The sequence below is a fragment of the Catharus ustulatus genome, chromosome 1 (genome assembly GCF_009819885.2).
Source record: "Catharus ustulatus isolate bCatUst1 chromosome 1, bCatUst1.pri.v2, whole genome shotgun sequence".
NCBI lineage: Eukaryota > Metazoa > Chordata > Aves > Passeriformes > Turdidae > Catharus > Catharus ustulatus.
The window spans coordinates 16,752,685-16,775,600 of NC_046221.1; the positions used below are offsets into that span (position 1 = coordinate 16,752,685).

The 22,916-nt window shown below is 38.5% G+C and overlaps 1 protein-coding gene across 1 annotated transcript; it reads right to left on the reverse strand.

Moving 5' to 3' along the window:
• Nucleotides 1-1,998: 1,998 nt before the first annotated feature.
• Nucleotides 1,999-21,612, reverse strand: YME1L1 (YME1 like 1 ATPase). The gene is made up of 19 exons (XM_033070494.1): nt 21,402-21,612; nt 19,805-19,939; nt 18,819-18,984; nt 17,820-17,918; nt 14,871-14,980; nt 13,716-13,866; nt 13,518-13,625; nt 12,634-12,716; nt 11,735-11,825; nt 10,804-10,956; nt 9,406-9,538; nt 8,862-8,924; nt 8,264-8,376; nt 7,761-7,916; nt 6,866-7,017; nt 5,816-5,942; nt 5,641-5,714; nt 4,932-5,018; nt 1,999-3,779 (listed from the first exon to the last, which is right to left on the reverse strand). The coding sequence occupies exons 1-19, from the start codon at nt 21,429-21,431 to the stop codon at nt 3,636-3,638; spliced, it is 2,175 nt and encodes a 724-aa protein (XP_032926385.1). The 5' UTR covers nt 21,432-21,612; the 3' UTR covers nt 1,999-3,635.
• Between the last annotated feature and the right edge of the window lie 1,304 nt (nt 21,613-22,916).

The window sequence follows — 22,916 nt, forward strand, 5'->3', positions numbered from 1 at the left end:
GTTTAATATTACTCTTTTTTTATGCTTGTGAATACTTCTCTTGTTAAAAAACATTTTTTTTTCCACTTTCTCCAAGGAAATATTTTCCCAAACCAGTATGGGAGAGGGGGCCACTTGAAACTGCTATCTAGAGAGACCCCTTTGAAAGTTTCCTTCCAAATTTGCCCTAAACCAGGATAGCGGCCCATTTAAAGTGCTGTTTAGCCATGGTTTAGAAGCAAAAATAGCTCTCTTTGCTTCTAGTCAAAGTTTCCTAGCAGATCAAGAGGGCAGAAAGTTAGGAATGGGTTGATTGCTCTGAACTTCACGGCCAGTTTAAAGGATTAAGATTTAGAAAACTCTCCTGACATTTCAGCTGAATCAGGTCATCACAGAGTAGGAAGCAGCCAAAAGGAGCAGGCCACCACTTGGGCTGGAAATTTGCATTTTCTTTGTATTAAGCTTGCTGGTAGAATTCTGGCATGCCAGCCTCAGGAATACAGAAAATTCAGAACTATGTCCAAGTTTGAATTTCTTATTTTTATATAAGCCGTCTTCCCTGTGACCACTTTAGAGGTTTTTAAAAAGCAAACAGTCTATCTCAGCACTTAGTACCGCCCCATTTTCAACAGCAGGAGGTGGTTCCTACTTAAAAGGGAACTGAGGTTATCTCCCCTGACTGATTTCTGGAAGCTGCTTGTGTGGTTGTGGTGTGTTGACTCTGGCTGGACACCAAGAGCCCACCAAAGCGACTCTATCACTCTCTTCCTTAGCTGGACAGGGAAAATACGGCAAAAGCCTGTGGGTTAAGATGAAGGCACCATTTAGCATCATGGGCAAAACAGTTTCGAGTCAGAAAATGAGTTTAGTGCTAATCAAATTAGAAAGAAAACCAGATCTTAACACCACCTCTTCCCCTACCTCTCTTCTTTCCTGTTTTCAGCTTCACTTCCACTTTTCTTTACCTCCTCCCCATCAAGTGGTAAGAGCAGGGAGGGGGTGGGACAGGAACTGGGGTTGCGGTCAGTTCATCACAGGTTGGCTCTGCTGCTCCTCCCTCCTCAGGGCGAGGACTCTCACTCTAACCCTGCTACATCTCCTTCACTGACCTTGCTGTCTCTCATACTCACAACTTTCTCTCTGGCTGCAGTTGCTCTTGGGCAGAGCTTCTTCCCCTTCATTAAGTGTGTTGTCTCATACACTTTATCACCGGGGCTGATGGCTCGGCCTTGCACAGGAGCGGGTCCTTCTGGAGCTGTCTGGCAGTGCTCTCTTGGACATAGGGAAGCTTCTGCCATCTTCTCCCAAGTGCCACCCATGTAGCCTCCTCACTACATAAACCCTGCCACACAAACTCAATCCAGTGCTCTCCTGTCTCTGCCCAATAATTATGAGAGGAGAAATTCCAGCTCCTGGGAGCTTTTCCAAGAGCGCCAGTGATCAAATCCAATGTCTCAACAGACAAGTTGCTTGGAAACCCCACATTTGTAACAGGCACAAAACCAACCAGGAATGACAGTGAACTCATCAGTAACACTTGTGCTGTTAAGTTAGCCAGAAAGTAAAGACAGCCTTTACACTTTATGGCTAATCTTGTAATAATCTTTCATCACTATTTGCCTTTTTGACACTATCCTATGCATACAGCAGAAGCTTTTGAATAAGAAAACTAAGTTAGACTTCAAGGACTTACCCCCCACTAAACAATATCATTCAATACAGATTTTAGTAACTTCAATCAAGAAAAAGTTTTTTTGCTTCTCTTTCTAAATGCAAATTCACATTATTTAGCTGGAAAAGATCCCTTTCAAGTCCCACTACTGAAGCAGCAATTGCAAAAAGGTGTGAATGTCTAGGAGAACATTCCCTAAAAATCTCACTTAGGGAGAGTGCAATTTTGCCATAATTATTAAATTTATTTACAATTTTAAATGTTTTATACACCTCAATTTACATACTAGGGAACTCAGTATTATTACATTTTATAGCAATTTACAGTGAATAAGAAGAAAACCAATGTGCATAATTAAAATTAACCTTTATTACTCCAAAAACAGATGCCAAATATGCAGTATATTTCTGTTTCTGTTGGCATATTTCTGAAATACATTTACAACTGTAACTAGTCAGCCTAGACATTTCCTATACTGTTTTATAACATTTGGAAGTTCTCCCACGCTGAGCGGGATGCCACTAGAGTAAGCTGACAAAAACAGGCAAAAAGAAAGTTGATCTTACTTTGAAAGGGAAAAAAAAGCATGTGCTCTTACTAAAAAAACTAGGTTATAATCAAGCATTACACTCAAAAATTCTAAAATACTATGTTACTTTAGTTTTAGGTGTAGCCACCTGTTTCCATTCACATTTATTGGCACCAGCCCAACTATGTCCAAGTATGGTAACCCTCAACATTAATATGCTAATACATACCCTCTCTGCAACAGAAGCTCGTAATCCCACAATCCCACAACTGATTGTGCAGAAGGATTATGATCAAGATGTGTTATTCCTAAAAATCAGTTCCATGAGATCAGAGGAATACTAGCATATCATTCTACCCATCTCTTCCACTTGATTGGAACTGCTCGTTTTCAAAACATTTTTTGTATTTTCTTGGAATTTCCCGAGGTTTCTGTAAGGGTTGAAAGAAAAGGTTTTATTTCCCTACTTCTACCATGGAACAGAACCGGGAATGTTATTTGAAACAACACATGCTTCAAAATTTTCTGAATTACTCTTCAGTGAGCAATATTGTCCTCTTCAAAGAGATTATCTGTTGGATTATCAAACGCCCATACATAGTATTAATAGAAACTAGTTCTGTAGAATCTCCAGCAGTGTAAAAGCACTGTCATCAAAACTGTCATCTGTCTACTGCAGTAATAAAAATTTTAATAAACCTGTCAGCAGCACATCAGAGGTCACAGGTACTTCTCTTATCCCTGCGCTATGGTTCTACCCAAAACATGGTCCAAAGAGGCTTAGACACATTTAGCCTGTTGTTTTTGCATTAAAATTTTTCTCCCAGCCATACATGTGTGTATTTTAACCCCAAGAGTACTGGAAACATGACCACTAACAGTTTTTGTCTAGCATGGTGCTCCCACAATGTTGCTTGTTCATTCTTTGAGATGTTTTGTTATACTTCTAAATGTCTTTAATAGTGATCTTTAACCTCAAACAGAGTATGAGCAATAGGTACATGACATATTGCTGCTTTACATCCCAGTCTGTCACTCTCCATAACACATGCCAGAGCACATATTGTGGGGTATCACTTCAAACACACATGTAGCAGCACGGCCCAGGAAGCTGTGCCAACACACACCAGTGGATCTGGATGTTTTTCTTCTCAGTTTCAACACATTTGATTGAATCAAAATGCTGAATTAAACCCTGAGATTTATCCTTCTGAATAACTTCTTGTGCGAAGAGTATAAGGAGCAGAGGATGAGGAACTTGCTTTATTTTGTGTCTTATTCTGATGAGACACAACAGATAGATGAGTAACAGAAGCTCACAAGAGACAGACTAATATTAAAGTGACACTAATGCCATACACACATCAGGAAGAGAAAAAAAGGCTATGCTGCGTAGGACTACTGCATTGCTAGATGTACATTCTTCAAATCATCAGTTACATATCCCAGAAGTTATCATCTTACTTCTAGTTTCTTCCCCTCTAGAACAATTTGGATTTCTTTGGCATCCAAAGTCTCGTATTTCAATAAAGCTTCTGCTAAATTCTTGTGTTCTTTTGCATGAGTCTTCAGGATGTTCTTTGCTCGCTCATAGGAGTCCTAATTTGAAGAACAGGTAGAAGGAGATTTTAAGACTTTACAACAAAAACAACAGCAAGATTCCACTCTAAGTATTGTTTCCAGGTAAATACATCTTGAGACAAACAATAAAGTTGTGCCTTGCATTTCTAAACTAGCAGAACTCTTGACTCAAAAATTTTTAAAATATAGCTGGAATAATTAATGAAAAACAATCAAACACTTTATGTCACCTGTGCATTTTGCACAAGCAGAGCTAAAAACAAAATCCTGAGACAAACCTTAGTATTGTTACAGATGACTTAGAAAATACTTACTAGATTTGAAGATTTCCTGATTTCTGTGACAAATTTTTTTTGCATTATGAGCAAAGCTACAGCATTCACAGATTGTTCCTCAAACACTAGCATTTTTTAATATTTAAAAAACTCAAAATATTATGTAGTTTTAGAAGGCTGAAAGCTATCAGCTACTGAAAGTCACCAATTGCTGCAAGTAGATGCACACTGCCAGCATTACCAGCTTCAACTTTTAGTTCTACCCTGGTAGTTCTCACAAGGCCAAGTCAGCTCAAAAACAGCTACAGCAAGTGTTACTCATTTAAATGTTAAAATATAAGCAATTCTCCTGTACCTGTAGTTGCCTGTACCAAACTAAGTCAGATTACCAGAACAGTCATCAGGAAGTTCATTATCAAATGTTACCAATTTCCCTAAGCATCTGACATTGATCAGTGTGAGCAACAGGACACTGAAGGCAAAACTCTGATCTGATACAGCCATTCCTGTGATTTTATACAAAATTACTTTTCTTGGGAGTTATGAAATGTAAAAGTAACATAAAACATCCACATCTGTTCTAAAACAATTTGTAGCCATACTTTTCCTGTGAATTGAATAGGAAAAACACAAATCCAGGCCAAATATAAGAGAAGTGTTAGACAGTATATTAAAGAGCCCAAAGCCTCCAACTTGATTTGCACTATTTGTGCATGACAATCACCATCAAGCTTTGATATGCAGAGATTCAAAGTTGTAGATACACTAAATACTTGGGAACATTTCCATCCAGTTGTGCATTTTCACCAGTATATGTTACCTAAATGAATTAATCAAGCAAGCAGGTGTTCAATTAATGTCAGGAGTATGAGAGTGGAGGAGGACAGGCTCTTACCCGTAGGAGTGTCCTCACTTCCTGTTCAATTGCAGACTGGGTTTCAGGGCTGACTTTCCCTGGATCACTGTAGGTCATAACACCAAGCTAAACAACAACAAAAATATCTTTATCTTGCCATTGTTGCAATCATACACATAAAACTTTCTAAGAGTTTAGCACCTATTGCTTCTGCATGCAAACAAAATCATAAGTCAAATACCTGCTGAAGTGCTTTAAGCAGAAGCAAACAAGAAACCTATTCATCAACTATGTAGTTACTGCAGATGGTATTTCAATAGGTCAAAGTACAGATCCTAATTAGGTCCCTACTTAAAAACCAAAACAAAATGTAATACTTGATGCGCAATCAACGTAACTGAAGAAGGTTCTAAAGAAAGTCTAGAAAACTCACTGTTGTTACTCCCTTTGCCCTCCCAGACTCAGAATTATCCTCAATTCCAAAATGTCTGGCTTTATTATAACTATTTCCTGAATATACTAGTAATTTTAAAGGCAATTTTGAAGTGAAAATCCTGGGACGTAATTTTTTAAACTGTCAAATATGCAGATTTTCTAGCTGCACTCCCTAGAGCAGACTGGGTCATAAAGCTTACTCTTTGTGAAAACTACTTACTCTAATCTCAGGAATCACTGAGACAAATAGAGTTTAGCTATAGAACTGAACTTGTTTTCCTCCTTATAAATATTAAAGCAATGATAATACTACCTTCTCACTCATTCCAAATCGAGTCACCATCAGTTTTGCAATTTTAGTAGCATTGTCAAAATCACTAGAAGCACCTAGAGAGCAAACAGATCTAAGTTACATTACTGAAACCATTACTGTTAATCCTGTCAGTCCAGAGTCTTGATCAAAAACCTTTAACTACCAATCTGCTGACCTGTTGTGATGTGATCACTTCCAAATATGAGCTCTTCTGCTACTCTTCCTCCCATACAGACATCCATCTGTGCGAGCAACTGGGATCTTGTTTCACTCCATCTGTCATTTTCTGGGAGCAAAGATACCTGTAACATACAGAACTGTGGTCAGGTAACAAAAACTGAAGAAGTACTGAAGTAATCTCAAAAATATTCTTGTTTATATCTGAACAGATAAAGATTTTATGTAATACTTCACATACTCTGGCCTGCCTCAGTATATGCATCCATCAGGATTGCTTGGAGGTGTTCAGTTGAACCACTGAAACAGCCTCCTCAGACCCTGAGCACCCCATCAACATGGACAACTTACACCTACTACCAGAAGAAACAGAACAACCCATTCTATCAATTTCTCCTCACTTCTTACACTTGGACTGAGTACAAATCAACTTGCCCAGAGAATTCAGATCAATGGTTTTCATTAACTGAACACATTCATTTGAAAAAGTTCAACAGAAAGAGACTTAATATAAATGTTTTTCTGTTCAAATGCTTGGTAGATATAGGTAAAATAGAAAAACTTAAGGATATCTATGTAAAAAACAAGACAGGTAACGAATGAAGTTTAAAAAAGCCACACTAGACAAAGAACAACATGATAAAGGATGTCTGTGTTAAAAGTACAGTTGAGCTTCTACTTACCACTCCTTTAGATGTTCTTCAAAATTTTGCTATTGGGTCCTATTTCAACTGCACCAGAACCAAAATTACTTATATTTCTCTTTCCTTGTACATGTGAGTTGTTATACCAGTGCACAGTAATTTATTACAAAATGAAAAAAAGCTTTTTATCACACAGAAAAGATGACCTTGGGTTTTCCAAGAGATTGTTCATAATGGAGTATTTCAACAGACTACAATATTCATTAACATAATCCCAGCAAATAGCATTGTCACAAATTCCTCTACACCACCAAACCAACATAAAAATAAAACTAAACAAAGAAATATTAATAAACTCAATAAAATTTTTAAATACTAAAAAAGCTGGATGAAGAAACACTCACATGCCCCAGTGTTGTTCCTCGTGTCATGATTGTGGCCTTGTTGATTGGCATTGCATCCTTGGTGTAATAGGCAATGATTGCATGTCCAGACTCGTGGTAAGCTGTGATGGTTTTGTTCTTCTCATCAATTTCTACACTTCTACGCTCAGGCCCTTAAACAGAGGAACATCACAGTAACCTTTTTGTACAGCTGGCCACCACAATCCACACACTGAAACACAGAGCACAAAGCAGCCAAGGAACAGCATATGATCTAAGGGAACGAACGCTTCAGTGCAAAATGTTTGAGTCAGATTTTAATGCCTAAAAACAGACCCAAACATATCCTACAGACAAGCTGCTTTTAAAGTAATAGATTTAAAATGCAGTCTAACTATCTGAGAAAATACCATTCCCTTCCTCAAGCATGAACAGATTTATAGTGGTTATGTCTAAGATGTTTAAGATTTGTGCTACCATATGAGAAGTTGAACAGATGTTCCAGTTTTCTGGTCATAGGTAGGGGAAGGGTAAGAAATCAAACCTGTGTCTCCCTCCAGGCTGAAGTATGACATGCAGCATTTTTAACTTTAAAAATGGCATGAAATTTTAAAGAATGTATTCCACACTAGATACATACTACTCTCTGGTCTCAAAAGGTTCTATTCAGAAATAACTAATGTGAAACTTGATTTGATAAAAAAAAAATCCATACAAACAAAAAAATCCCCCCCAACCCCATGATAAAAAACATAAACCAAACAAAAAACCAAAACCAACAAAAAAAAAGCCACGGTGCAACAATGCAAAAAACAACACCATAAAAACCTCTCTATTTTTACAGAGAAAAATCTTCATCACACAAGAAAAGCTCTGTGTATTTAATATACATGTATGCCTTTGTATAAAATCCTACCCATCAAAATTTTGTCCTTGGAGAATTCCAGTTCTTTCATGGTTACCATATCTTTTCCATCAACAGCTGCCTTTAAGGCAGCTTGATTTACAAGGTTTTCAAGCTCTGCTCCAGAAAATCCTACTGTGCCTCGTGCAATTATTTCCGGATCAACAGCTGTAGGGGAAGAAAAAAAACCAAAACAAAACCATTTTGTTTATTAGAGTCCATATTGCTCCTGAAATTTTAAGCAAGAATCATATCCTGTTAAGCATTACGCATTAAACAAAACAAATCAACAAAAAACAACAAACATCAGTTTTAAAAGAGATTAAGCTGAATTCTGAAGACACTACGAACTCTTAAGGACTAGAGAGAAATACTACATAGGAAAGAATTTTTGTGCTTTTTATTTTGACACAGTAAAGCCACAATTGCTGATGGAATAAAGGACTAATATGAGGGGGTTGATCCAGTATAAAAACTGTTACATAAAAAGATACTACAGTAAAATATTTACTTACATGGGTCATACTTGATTTTATTAAGATACCACTTCAGAATTTCCGTGCGACCTCTTACATCAGGCTTGGGAACAGTAACTTGCATATCAAAGCGACCAGGACGTATTAGAGCACTAAAGGAAATGACAATTTAGTACATTGACTCAAAAATGCTTCAGTAAACTTACTAACATATAACAAAGAACAAAAATCCATTGCTGTTTGTAAAAATATCTACATAGATTATGTCTGATGCACATACGCAAAGAACGTTTTTCTCATCTGCTTGTAAAAAGACAGATGAAAGATATTTACTGACAACTCATTTTAAAGGGTTTTTTGCATTTGAAAATTTTGCACTGCGAACAAGGAATGCAACTTATCAATTTAGCTGAAAAGTTTCCAGAAATTTCAAATGCTTAGAAATATATTAATGATTTCTCCTTATTTAACTCTGCAACCTGTAAGATGCTAAAAGCTGGTCAATACACATCCTTTCTAAGCTGGAAAACTCCAGCTATGACACTGTAATACTTAAAGATTATGACAAGTAACTTTGGTTTTGCTGCAGGGTTTTTTTACTACATGGTCTGTAAAACAAGCACTGCATTATACTCACTTGTCTAATGCTTCAGGGAAGTTTGTTGCACCAATAATAACAACACCTTCATTTGGTTTAAAGCTGTGTGGAAAACAAGGTGTGAATTTATTTTTTTTTCCAGATACAGAATTTACAATTTTGTTAATAACTACTGCTACGGACCTCATTGCCCAGTCAAAAACATGCTTTGACAGTACAACATGTGATCCAAGAATGACCATGTTTAACCCAGCAACTGATTAAAAACGTGGTCTAATCTGTATTAAGCTTCTTCCTTTAGATATAGAAGCAGGCTAAAAAGACCTGAGAAGTTATTTAAAATAAATGGCAGCTATTGTGCAAATGCAACTCAAAAGCTTCTATATTCTTTACAGTAAGACCACTAATGCTACCATTGGCAGTACTAGAAAATAGCCATAAAAGCATATTAAATATATATCCTTAAAGGCATTACAAAACATTACAAAAAATTTCAAAGCTGTCAAGAAGAAAAGCTTCACCTACATATCCAAAATACAAGTTAGTCAACCATCTTCTGTGCCCTCAGAATCCATATATTTACCCATCCATTTCAGCAAGGAGTTGATTAATGGTCTGTCTTGAATAAGGGTGCATTGGAGATTCAATTCTCTTCCCACCAACAGAGTCCAATTCATCAATGAAAATGACACAAGGTGCATTCGCTTTTGCTTCCCCTGACAAAAGGAAAATAACAGAAGGAGCCTTGAACCACACAAAAGGAACAGACAAGTTACCAGGTAGTTTAGGATTCTACTGTTTCTGTTGTTCTTGGATTATAAAGTGTTCTATTAGACATCACCAAAATTGTCTTTTAGCCTAAAAATAAGGAAACAGAATCTTGATTCTCTTCATCTTGCCATTTCAAAAACCTATCTCATCATCAGCTTATTCTTATTATGCTACAAGAAACCACTAGTAAAATATGAAACTCCCTAGAAGAGTTTATTTTATAGGCCTGGGTAGAGAATATTTGCCTATTAAATAAAAACAATGTGAAATGTGATGGGTCTCAACACTAACTTACTATAATAGAATTTGCTTGTTATTTTACAGTGAAGGGCTCACTCTCAAGTTTACAGGTACTAAAACACAAAATAAAAACGCAGTAATAAATGTAAAGACCATCAATTGGTACATGAATACCAGGACACAATTCATCTCACCCCCCCAGACGTATCTGTAACATTAATGTACAAGTCAGACATCTACACTTTTGTAGTCAACAGAAGGAAATGCATTTTTAAGGTACTACATGCATTATATTTTGCATCCCATCCATGTCAAGTCACATTTTTTTCTACAAATGCAAATTGCTTTGTACATTGTATATATTTGATCCTTCCATTTAAGAGGGAAGTTGGATTTACTCCTCCTCAATAATATTTCCACATTTAAAACACAAAGTCTCTTCTCTGAAAGTTATAAATCTTAACATTAGTTTTGAAAGTTTTGTTATCACACCCTTTATTCTGAGCTTGTTGATCAGCCTGAGAAAGGAAATCTCAGCTTATTATCATGTCATAATGTCATAAAGCTTTAAATCAGAGTAAAAAAAATCTGAGGGTAGTAATTGAGAAAGTTAACACAAGTTTTTTACCTTAAATTTACAACAATTTATGTATGACTAAGCAAGTTACAAATTCAAATATTCAATTTAGTTTATAGAACATTACATTTCTAATTAAACTTCTACTTCTCTCTCGGACCATTGTAAAGTCAGTTACAAGTTTAGCTATAATGTGATGGTTAGGAAGATTCTACAGTGAACTGATGCTCACAGGATTGTTACATTTACCTACACAATTAAAGCTTTATTTACTAGCCTCATACACTGCCACTTTCCAGTAACCAGAACAGTAACTAATCAAGCCGTGTAAACAACACTGAATACTTCATCTTGCAGGTGAAAAGATTTCAAACCCAGGAATATTTAACTTACTGAACAGGCTTCGGATGCGACTGGCTCCCACACCAACAAACATCTCATCAAACTCTGACCCGGACGCGTAATAAAATGGAACATCAGCTTCACCAGCCACGGCCCGGGCAAGAAGTGTCTTGCCAGTACCAGGTGGTCCAACTAACAAAATGCCTACAAGACAAACAAAAAACCCCAGTAAAATCACCACATCCACAGAGTCTTCTCATATGAGTAGTTTCTTCTGTGCATTAGAAGAAGTAATGTATACACTTGGCTCCAAAAAGCTGTTACCCATTTCAGATACTGCACATTACTGCCAGTCTGGAGGAGTTTCCACGCAACAAATCTAGATACAATTTGATCCATATTTAAACAACAACAAAGACTTGTAAAACCATGAAAACAGAAGCCTGAAGTATTCTGAAGATTTACTGCTGAGTTTAGCAGCTGAACCCCTACCAGTGTTTGCTTCAAACCGACGTTTTCCTGGCTGTTTCTATGGAATGTTTTTTTCAATGAAATCCTTCCAAGTAACTGTCTGTAACAGGGTAGGGCACTAACAGGAAACACATTTCTCCCATCTATGCATTTCAGATTCACATGAATTTCCACTATGATCTCAACTATCCTTTTACATGAAAACATTTGTATCTGAACTATTTAAAGCAGTTAGGAAACACTGAAGATGCTAAAAGACATAAGGAAGAAATAAAATCCTTTCAAAAGTTCAGTTAATAAACCCCCATGCTTTACAGGACAAAGTACTATGGTTTATTAGTTCAATAACTGAAGGCGGCACACTAAATTTTGTCCAACCCCAAGATTTTAATTTGCATAATACATGAAGAAACAGTAAGAAACTAAGCTGTAAAGTAGTCATTCAGTACAGAACATGCCCCACAGCCATGGCTACACATGTTTTTCACTTCTGCTGAGCAACAATTCTTACCTTTTGGAAGTTTACCTCCTAATACAGTAAATTTGTGAGGGTTTTTCAGAAATTCCACAACTTCTTGCAACTCCTGCTTAGCTTCTTCAACCTGTACATAAAAAAAATGCCACAAATATAACTAAGCATTTATAAATATTGAATATTTTTGTAAGTTTTGCATTAGAGATTAAGTCCCTAATTATGTATTGATCAAAAATACAAACAGAAAAAGATTAAATTTGTGTGGATATTTAATTCAGCCTATCCTACAACTGTTTGCAGGTCTAAGCAAACAGTAAACTCAGTAACAGTGAAGGAACAACCTAAACAGTTCAAGATCAGATCTGACCAAAAAATAATTACAAAATGGAAAATTCTACATAAAATATTAGTCTTATTAATTAAAAAGATATTAATTCTGTTTGTCCAAGGGGAAGGAAAGGGAGAGGTCCTTATTTTGCCAGTAACAGTCAAAGAACAATTGAACAGAAAAAATAGAGGTATCCTATCAACAGAGACACACCTGCGTCTTTCTGGGAATCTCTGTATCTCCCGTCCTAATAACACTATTTCCAAAATATGGTACTAAGGGGGAAACAATCAACTGGCATTATCATCTTGTACCAATTAACTTCTGCAAAATGTAGGTTAATATTGATATTTATGGCCTGTCATTTGCTATTATAGTATTTAAAAATGTTATTCAACAAGTGAGAGTATACCTTGTGTAAGATATTAAATGCCACAAAAACAAAGTAGAAAAAGAGTGCTTAAAACCTGCCTTCATCTTGGAGTGGCCAATGCATATAAAGCTTCAGTTCATACAAAGAAATTTCTTGAACGGAGTAAGACAGTCATAATGATTAGTTAAACATTAGACTAAAACAAGAACTTGCACATTTTACTTTTGATCTTACCCCTTTAACATGTTCGAAGGTGACATTTTTCAACTGGATTGGATCAACTGCTGCATCAAAGATACTTGATGTTCGAAAGCGTACTAAGAGCAAACAGCAAATGACGAACAACAAATTTACACACAATGTCATTTCATTGCAAGACTGCGTGCTGCACCTGACTGCATGCCAGTAAGACACTGACCTTATACCTGCCCTTTTGACAGGACATGAGTTCATTTACAAGCGTCCAGCAAGAACAAGATTGATGTTAAAAAAATAATTAAATATTTGCAATTAATTTAGTGATATGCTTTTTAGTCACATGTAGTACAGAAAGCTCTTCATCCAGAAGCATATGCACAAAGCCAGAACTTCTCTCTCAATGTTTCTACACTTATCCTAATTTTCTTGAGACCCAGGTGATAACTTAGCATCAAGTTGACTGTCTCCAATTACAGCAGCCTTTTGATTGTTCCACTATTTCCAACAGATTTCTTAAGATGGCAATTTAGCAACACAAGTTCCTAGTTGCTGTAAACTAGGCTGTGATTACAGACTGAAAATTCAAACCATCTTGCCTACAGCTGACCTAGATAACACATCACGTAAATTGAAAGTCAAATACATAATTGGTGACCAGTCTGACTTATCTGGTTCCATGTAACTGCTTCACCAAAAGAAAAAAATTATTATACTGACACAGAACATTTTTGTCTTCATAAATGTTTTGTCACACTGTCATCTGAAAGGCTGTAGCCAGAAACAGTAAATAACTCTTAGGATAACTTTTCAGTGTACTAATAAAAAACCAATCATAATGTCAAAACATATTTAATTTAGGCTAAACCCGCTGAAAGAAACAACACAAGTGAAACAGTGTGGGAAAAAAAAAGTTAACTAACCAGCATCAGAAAAGGAACCTTTCCCAGGTAAAAATGACGAATATATAGCAAGATAAAAACACAGAACGAAGAGAAAGAAAGAAAGCAAACGTGATCTTCTTAAGGAATCTGTAAAAGAAAGAAAAACATATTTAACATGGGCTGAAATAAACTACTTTCTAATTGCAAAGACAAGATAAGTAAATTAAAACAACTTACCAAGTGTTTTTTGCAGGAATACCTGTGCTTTCAAAAAGCCTTCTGCAAAACCAGTTTTAAAAGCATCCTGGTGTGCCTCCGGGATGTTTTTTGTTTTCATTAGTGTGTCTAAGTTTTCAACATCAATTCGTCGCTTTCTCAGGATAAAACCCTGCAATATTTTCCAAAGCAGTGTTAGTATAAACCAAGTTTTCATAAACAGTTAACTTACAACTTGGTTAACATTAGTGATACGAAAAAAATAAAATTTCAACAGCATATAATTCACATAGTTAAAGGGTAGAGGCCAGTAGCTCAAGTGTGGAATCCCTGTGGTTTGAGCACAGGCATTCCCATTTTTGCTGAGCAAATCTGTTTTGGAGACCCTCCTGGTTCCCAGTTCCAAACTGAAAACATAGCCTAGGACAGATCTGTACACAACCAGCTTTGTTCACTAGATCCAGTGGGACTTATTATCTTAACCTTCTTTCTTTATTTCTAATTGCAAAATATCTTTGCAAGTATCATTCTGATAGAGTTTAAGCAAATACATCTCATATGCTCTGTCAAATTTCAGAGCAGCACTGCATGGAGATTGCTCTGGTTATCTCCATCCACAGTACAACTAGTCCACTAAATAGCCACATGCGTCTAGAAGAACGGAAGAATTCAAAGACAATTTACAAACAAAGTAAAATGATAAACCTTAATTAGCCAGACTTCTGTAGAACCAATGAGAAGCAAAGAGTACCCAGGGTAACTTGGTTTCCTTAATGCTTTGGATAATTACCTGCTGACTTGAAACACACATTCTGTATGTTAAACTAGCTGAATTTCTGCTTAAAGAAATAAATCCTTTGACTTGAAGCTATTTTTACTTTATATTCTGTTTTAGAAACAGAATATAAAGAATTTTATTTCTAGACTGAAATCCATAGTTATATGCTGAAACTGCTCTTCTAAAAATTCAGATAATCTCATTATTGGTGATATATGAAGCAAATATATGCATTAAAAAAATTAGAAAAAATAATACATTGCCATTCGCTCAAGTTTTAGAATTAAGAATTTTTTTCATGCCAGTGAAAGAAAACACTCTTGGTAAATTTTGAAGGTTTGTTCAAGAGAGAGATGGTCTGAGTAAGCCCAAAATAATTTCATGTTACTCGTATGTACCTTCAAAATTGAAGAAAGTGAACTTTTGGTTTCTGTTAATTGTTCAGATGTTGACTGCAGACGTCTTGCTCTTGATCTCAGAGTCTTAAAGTTCCGTGTCTGTATGTAAACTATATGTAGTAAGAATAAACAGAAATTAAAATCTAATAATTATTCTCACTACAAAAATAAAAGTCTTAAGAAATTTCAGAAACTATTGTGTGAAAAAACATGGAATATAATCTTCCCAACACATCCACTCTACTGTAAATGGCCAGTTATGTGATCACAAACCCTATTTGTAGTCTGACCTTGCAAGCAAACTTCTAACTGTTTCACATAAAATAATCTGGGTTCATGTTGTAAATTATAGCTAATTGGCCAACTCAGGGAAGAGGAGACATTCAGACAATTACAGTAATTTCACGACTATAAGGCGCACCCTTTTGACTAAAATTTTGGCCCAAACCCGGAAGTGCGCTTTATAGTCCGGTGCGCCTTATGTATGGACAAAGCTCGGAAATTTGCTAACTCGAAAGTGTGACCTGCGAGCCGCAGCAGGAGCTGGGAGGGCTGCGGCTGCCAGGTGGAGGCGGGGCCGTGGCTGCTGGGTACAGGCAGGCCAGGGGGCCTGCGGTTGCCGGGTACAGACAGGCCCGTGGTGCCGCGCTTGCTGGGTTGAGGTGGGGCCTCAGCCAGCAACCGCGTGGGGGGAGCTGGGAGCGGATCCTCGCTGCAAAAAAAAGTGCGCCTTATAGTCCGGTTGCCTTACATATCGGCAAAAGTTCAGAAATTTGCCGACACCCAGAAGTGCGCCTTATAATCCAGTGCGCATTATAGCTGTGAAATTACTGTAAATGCAGGCAGGCTGACAAACATGAAACATTCAGAAGCAAATCCAGAAGGATGGTAATAAGGCTTTGTGAGCTCTGCTGATAAGGTGCCCTGAGGAGATCTGGAACGGCTTCAGTGTGCTGTTAACTATGGAAGTGACAAAAGAAATGAGACTATTTAATCACAGAGGGCTTATGGCACTCTAAGTCACCTCCTACTATATTAGAAACCTTGAGATGGACATTTTGTCACAAGCCAAGAATATTTTTCTTCCTTCACTACTATGCTTTAAAATAAATACCAATGCCAGTCAATTAGATTGGTTTCACTAAGCTTTTCGTTATTCTAGAACGGCACCAGATAAAAAGAACTTCTGCAGCTGACCCTTGAGCCTCGCTCAAACAATGTCTAACATTTGAGGAGGCAGCTCTGGACCTTGTCCAGCCTCAGTTTTGAAAATCTCCAAGGATTAAGATAACCAAACTTCTTCAGACAATCTGTTTCAGAGCCATTTTCACTGCGAAAATTTCCAAACATGTTTTATTTGGTTTTACTTGGAATTGTTGCCTCTTCTTTGAGGTGTATGTGAGAATGATGACTGATATGGCACCAATAGCAATTGGATCACTCTTCGCCTTCTATTCTGCTAACTGAAACCTCAGATCCTTCAGCTTCCTCCCTAAATAAAATGCTTAAAAATCTGCACCATTCCTTGTGACCCATCACTGGGCTATCTCCATGCTGTCAGCATTTCTCTTCGCCACTTGATACAAACATAGATATACAGTAATTTCACGATTATAAGCCGCACCATTTTGACTAAAATTTTGGTCCGAACCCGAAGTGCGGCTTATAATCAGGTGCGGCTTATATATGGACAAAGAACGAAAAGTTGCTGTTTTAGTTTGGAGGACAGGTGTCTGCTGAGAAAGGCAGGAGTTTCTCTTTGAAATGGAGAATGCAAACCCCCTCTCTCCAAATTATTATAATTTTGAAATCAAGGGGCTTTCAGGCAAAAATATGGGAATTAGGAATAACAGTTCTTTTCTAGGGAAATTAAAATAGAAATACAGTACTACAAAGAAACAAACTCCAAACCCTGACACAGTCAGAGTACAACCTGACACCATCAGGCAGGGTGTTGGTAGCAGTCCCATTAAATGGTGATTGCAGTCCCCTGCAGTGACAGATGTGGCTCAGTTGGAGCAGTGCTCCTGTAGAAGGTGCAGTTTCCCTCTGGAGGTCCAGTGGTGATGTGGAGAAATCCGGTTTTCCTCTGGAGTCCAGTGGAGAAAGGGGCTACCTTATTGTCCCAAAACCTCTGTTTTTATCTTGGTAAGAAATGTTGGGCTCTTCCCCCTGGCTGGAGCAACTTTCAATGGGATGCAGTAATTTTATCAGTCACGCAGTGGGACTCAATGGGCCATTAGCAGACAATGACTGGCTGGAGGAAGGATGGGGTGTGAAAAGATAAAGAACAATGCCTTGCCTGGTTTCAATGGATGGCCCATTAGCAAATTATCTGCCATTGAGATAAGGATCACTGTCCCCACCCTCAACAGATGGTGATAGAACAGATACCTTTTATCACACTCTGTATTGTAACATGCGGCTTATAATCAGGTGTGGCTTATGTATGGACAAAACCCAAAAAGTTGCTGAAACCCAGAAGTGCGGCTTATAATCAGTGCGGCTTATAATCGTGAAATTACTGTACCTAGAAGTAGCATCAGAAGAACTGAATTTAGGACAATACCTGAACTTCCTGAACTGTTGACTATGTTTTCATTAATGCTGCCAGTCGCCAAATCCCTCAGAAAATTCAACTGGATGAGTACTGAATTCACCATATTTACTGATTCAAAAATAGTCAGCTCACTAGTGGTCTTCTACTATTATGATCCACAAATACTGACAACATGGAACAACATGGTGTTTACTAAATTCTGGAAAAACACTACTCAAGTGCACAAAATAACTTCATGATTTAAAGTGTTAATATTGACATAAGTTTCTCCTGGAAGCTTACTGGTATTTCCTGAGTGATACCTCTACAACAACTGCAAAAGTACTTTGCCAGAATAGACACATCCTAGAGAGATTAATGTTTAGTTAGTACAGTTTAACGCTTCATACCTGGCCAACACCGAACATCTGAACAAAAATTTTGGAGGGGATTAGGATGTTGTCCATACAAACAAGATGAGCGTAAAGCACTGAAAACATCCACAAAACCTACAACAAAAAGATACAACAAAGTGTAAACACACCCTATCTTAAATGGAAACTCAACATCACTTCTCGCACAGTTGGTTATTTTTAGTTTTTTAAATACTAATTCTATTTTACTACAGTACGCCAGGCATCTTTAATTAAACAAATTACCAGAATATCTATCAAAGCTTTGAAGCATTTTCAACTATTTGTTTGCTTTCACACTTTGTCACTGAGCTAGTTTTTTGTATCTCACAACACAATGCAATTTATTATTTTTTCTCTAATAGCAGCCCTGCAACATTATTCTTAACACTCCTTCTCTCTACTACAGTACTATATAGGCAGTATCTCAAATACCAGCTATATACTTCTTTTTCTAATACATTCTTAAGCACCTGCAACAGTCTTCCTTCATTTTAGACTAATTCCAACAAAACATCTTCACTTGCAAGGAACTACTGTTGCTTATTTCAACAATGAAATAATCTGCATGGAGGGTTAACAGTTTGCCATCTTGAATTCCTTTCTAATTAATAACTTTGCATAACATTGCTTCAAGCAAAAAATTGATAAAAATGTAAACTGGAGATGTCTGTGACATAAGTAGATTAGCACAATCTAATATCTTGGTGAAAAAAACTGATGGAAAAATGCACAGCTCAGGCTCATCATTACGAGAAATGCACCTGTACTGCTGCTGAGATCAGAAAAGTTTAACAGCAATTACCTTGAAATCTGAAGAAACAATCTGTTGAATTTTTTCAATTTTCCAAGTTTACAGAGACAAGCTAAACTACATTACTATTATTCTCATTAAATGTTTAACTACAAATTATCTACAGCACAAGAGATTACACTAAAGAATAACTGTATTCACCTTTATAATTTAACTGTCATAAACATTTTACTCAAACATACCATGCTTATTTTCAAAGAAGGACTGAGCAGAGACGTATGATGTGTGCCACTGCGAGGAGACTTTGTTTTCTGTATAGTAGCCAGGAAGTAGCCGGTTCACCAGCTCTCTAAACTGGTTAGCTTTCAAATCAGACAATCCCAGATCTCTTAAATTTTTAAATACAGACTGAAAAATAGAAATAAATGTTCAAAATTTATGTAAGATTACCCTAGGGAAAAAAATTCCCAGTAGCACCAGAAGTAAATACAAACTGAAAAAACCAAACCAACCAAACCCCACAAAAACCCAACAATGGAATCACAATGCAGTGGTGAGCAGTACAACCCACGCTGATTGCCACAGTTCTGCAGTTACTGACAGATTCCATGGTTTTCCTCCCAAAAAAGTGCTTAGTTACAAAACTTGTAAGAAATGAGTAGAAAGAGAAGTGGCAATATATGATACTACTTGGCACTGTGTTTAAATTTTCAATGTCAAAAGCAAGAAATACCCAATGATAATGAAAGATACTTTAACAGAAAAATAAAATAGAACATGAAAACATGCCATTTAATCTCTCAAAAATCTTCAACACATCTTAAGTTACAGTCCCCATTTTCTCACAAGCAATAATGACACAAACTTTGTTAAAATTCAGATTAAAAAGATAATATAGGGTTTATTAACAGAAAACTTATTGCTACTTTAGAGAAAGAACCATTAAACTGGAAATGAAAATAAATCCTTTCCTCATTTGCAAAGAACTACTTAGACAAGAACCAGCCCTATTTTTTTAATGAAATACTGTATTTTTGTAGAATCCTTACTTGCAAAACACTGACTGACTGCAGTTCTGCCAAAAAGATACATTCTACATGTTAACACCCTGTTTTGTTTAGTCACATTACATTATTTTCTAGACCAGTCAAATATTACATTCACTTAAAATGTTATTATTCAGACCTAATATCAGTTAAACCATCACTTTTCCAAAGCTTTTTTGTACCTCACTCTTCTTCAGAGGATCATGCTCTGGGGAAGTGTCCCTCTGCACAGGCTGTATGGATGCTTTGCTGGCAGAAGTTGTGGAGCTCTTTGGTGAATGAAAGGCATTGATAAGGTGACTCAAAGGAACAGTAGCCTGGAAAAAATTAGATAAAGACTTAAGCTTGTTTAAACTATTTAAACATACTTCTGTTCCAAACTCTAACCTATAATGCCATATCTTGTACACTGCCTTTTAACTGAGGATTTAATTATAAACCACATGATCTTCAACACCAGAGTGTTACCTGATACTTCTTTTTAAAGAGAAAAAAAAAGAAAGCTTAAGGATGTATGACAGATTAAAGCTCATATTTTCATCTCTAAAGCAATACTTTTATAATTTGAATTACCTATATTTTTTCCTGCATCATTATAAGCTATTTCCAAATGTTGTCTTTATGTTTTCCTCCTTGGGATCACACTTTCAGCTTAAGGATCAAAGAAGCCCAGGTGCACCACCTATCAGAGCTCCTCCTCTAAACACATGACTGCATCTCCTGTGAACATATGAGACAAACAACCCCAGCAGTTCCGAACCTCCTGAGACTCAGTACACGTCACTAGGAAGGAGCTGGGACACAACCTAGCTGCTGGAATAATCCCTGACTGCAATACCTGATTGAAGCATAATCGGGTATGTCTATGAATGTCCTACTGCAAGGACTACCATCTTCGTGCTGACTAAACAGAAGATCAAAAGAGACAATGCTGTCAGACATGAAAACTGACTTATAATTAATTGTGCAGAGTTTGTGGTAAAACCATAAAGCCTCAAGAAGTCAAAGCCAACATCCCAACTACTAACCAAACTTTCCGTCTGCATTTCCCACGTGAAATGACACGTTCCTAGGAATATACAAATTCTTCCATTTCTCTAATGAAAGCTTGAAACACATTCTCCATGTGGAAAGAACAATCAAATCCCACTGTGGAATCACACTATCACACACTAATACAAAACTCAAAAACAAAACCAAAACCACTGGTTCAGATCGAAGTCCATAAAACTCTCCAGTCCCATCAGACTCACTGTAATAAACGATTCCTTCCCGCTGGCTTTCGGACTGTTCTGTGTAACAAATTACCGGCGGTTTTCCCTTCACTAACCCTTATAAGTCATTTCCTTGTGGCTTTCACAACAACCCGTTAAAATTAACAGCACAGTTTAACTGAACCAACACACGTCACCACCCCTTGCTTCTGCTACAAAAACAGACACTAAAAAGCGCCATCTAAGATTATTTCATCGTTTCAGAATGCTTTTATTCTTCACAAGCTTTCTCTCTTCCTCTCTCCTCCATTTATGTATCTTTTTTCTCGATGCGGACCCCGCACCGCCGTAGCTCCCACCCGCTCCTGTCCCCGCTGCGGCCCCGCTGACGCCCCAAGCCCCAGGAACGCGGCAGGCAGGAACGCGGCTCCTCCCGCCGCAACCCGCGACCCTCGGCCCTCCGAGCGCCTCCGCCCGGACACGGAGCGAGCCCCCGCCAGAGAGCGGGCCCGGGGCGCGGCGAACCGCGCACCGCACCGGGCCGAGCGCCCCACCAGCCCCTCACCTGGGGCTGCACGGTGGAGAAGGAAAACATCCTCCCGGCGGGGCCGGCGGCGGCCGCAGGCGCCTCTTCCGCCTCCCAGCCCAGCCGCAGGAGCCCGCCCGCTGTGGCCGCCGGCGGCTGAGGAGGCCCCGCGGCTCCGCTCCGGGAAATGTCCGCCCCGCGGCCGCGCCGACCGGGCCGAGCCGCCCCGGAAGCGGCGGGAGCCCAAAGAGCTTCCGGGCCGCCGCCGCCGCCCCGCGCAGCCGCCGCCTCGAGGCGCAGGCGGAAGAGGGGAGCGGGCGCTGCCGGGGCCGGGGGAGCCCGGGCTGAGGGGCGGGCAGGGCCCCGCGGGGGACCCGCTCTCACCCGGCGGCGGTGTAGCTGCCAGAGGGCCCTGCCCCTGCTCGGTGTCATCGCCCCCGGGTGTTGTTCGGAACGCGGGCTCGTTAACCGGCGCGCAGCGCCAATTCACACACCCAGGCGAGCTATTTCTGATTTTTATTCTGGTTTGCACGAAATAGAGACATAGGTGTGACACGAAAGGCTGGCTTACCAATCATAAAACTTGACACTACACATTTTAACAATGACATCAACATTCAGTGGTTACAAATTACATAAGTCTTTTGTTAATTAGACTTCAAGCCTGTATTTTCTAGCTATAGATCTCGCTTCTCATGCTAATCAGTCTGTAGGTGCAGTTCTTCCTTCCATTTGAGTCTGGGGTCCATTTTGAGTAGGTGAGTTGGTGGTCAGGGTCTCCCACGGCCAGAATTACCTTTACCCAGTTACTGCTCAGTCCTGACTTCACTCCTGGTGGCTTGTCCAGACAGCCCATTTGCCTTGGGATTGTTTTTGCTTTTCCTTAGAACAAAAGATTAGCCAAGTGTATGATGTTTCTAAAGCAATGGATGGTAGGAAGGTGATTTGAGACAGCCAGCACAACTTCACTAAGGGAAAATCTTCTCCGACCAACCTAGTGGCTTTCTATGATGGAGCAACTATACCAGTGGATAAGGAAAGGGCTACAGATATCATTTACTGGAGTCTGTTAAAGCCGATTTTTTGGGGGTTTATTAGCATTTTCTTTCACCTGACCACTGCTCTTCACTGAAAGTGCTACCCCACACCAACTTATGCTGCTATGGATGAGCACAGCCCCACTGCTGCCTCTCCCTGCCTTTCTATACATCTCTTCTTTTTTCCACTGGCACTCTCATGATCAAAGTCATGTAGCTCAGCTTGCTGATTTGGCAGAAACCTCACCTGACAACAGCAAAAATCCCTAAAAGGTCATGAACATTTACCTAGATCCACTCCATGAAGCAGTTTTCCACGTAGCTGTACAACAGCTCATGCTGCCTCGAGGGAAGGGAGAGAAGGTGTTGTCCTCTCTCCAGTGAGCTCAGGCTGTAGTGGAATGCACGTTCCTGATGCACTATAATTGCTGGCATAACCTGATGTGTGCTCAGGGTGCCAGCACAAGAAGCAACCCCCCTTCTCTCAGCTGGATTTTTCCACTGGCATTGCAGCCGC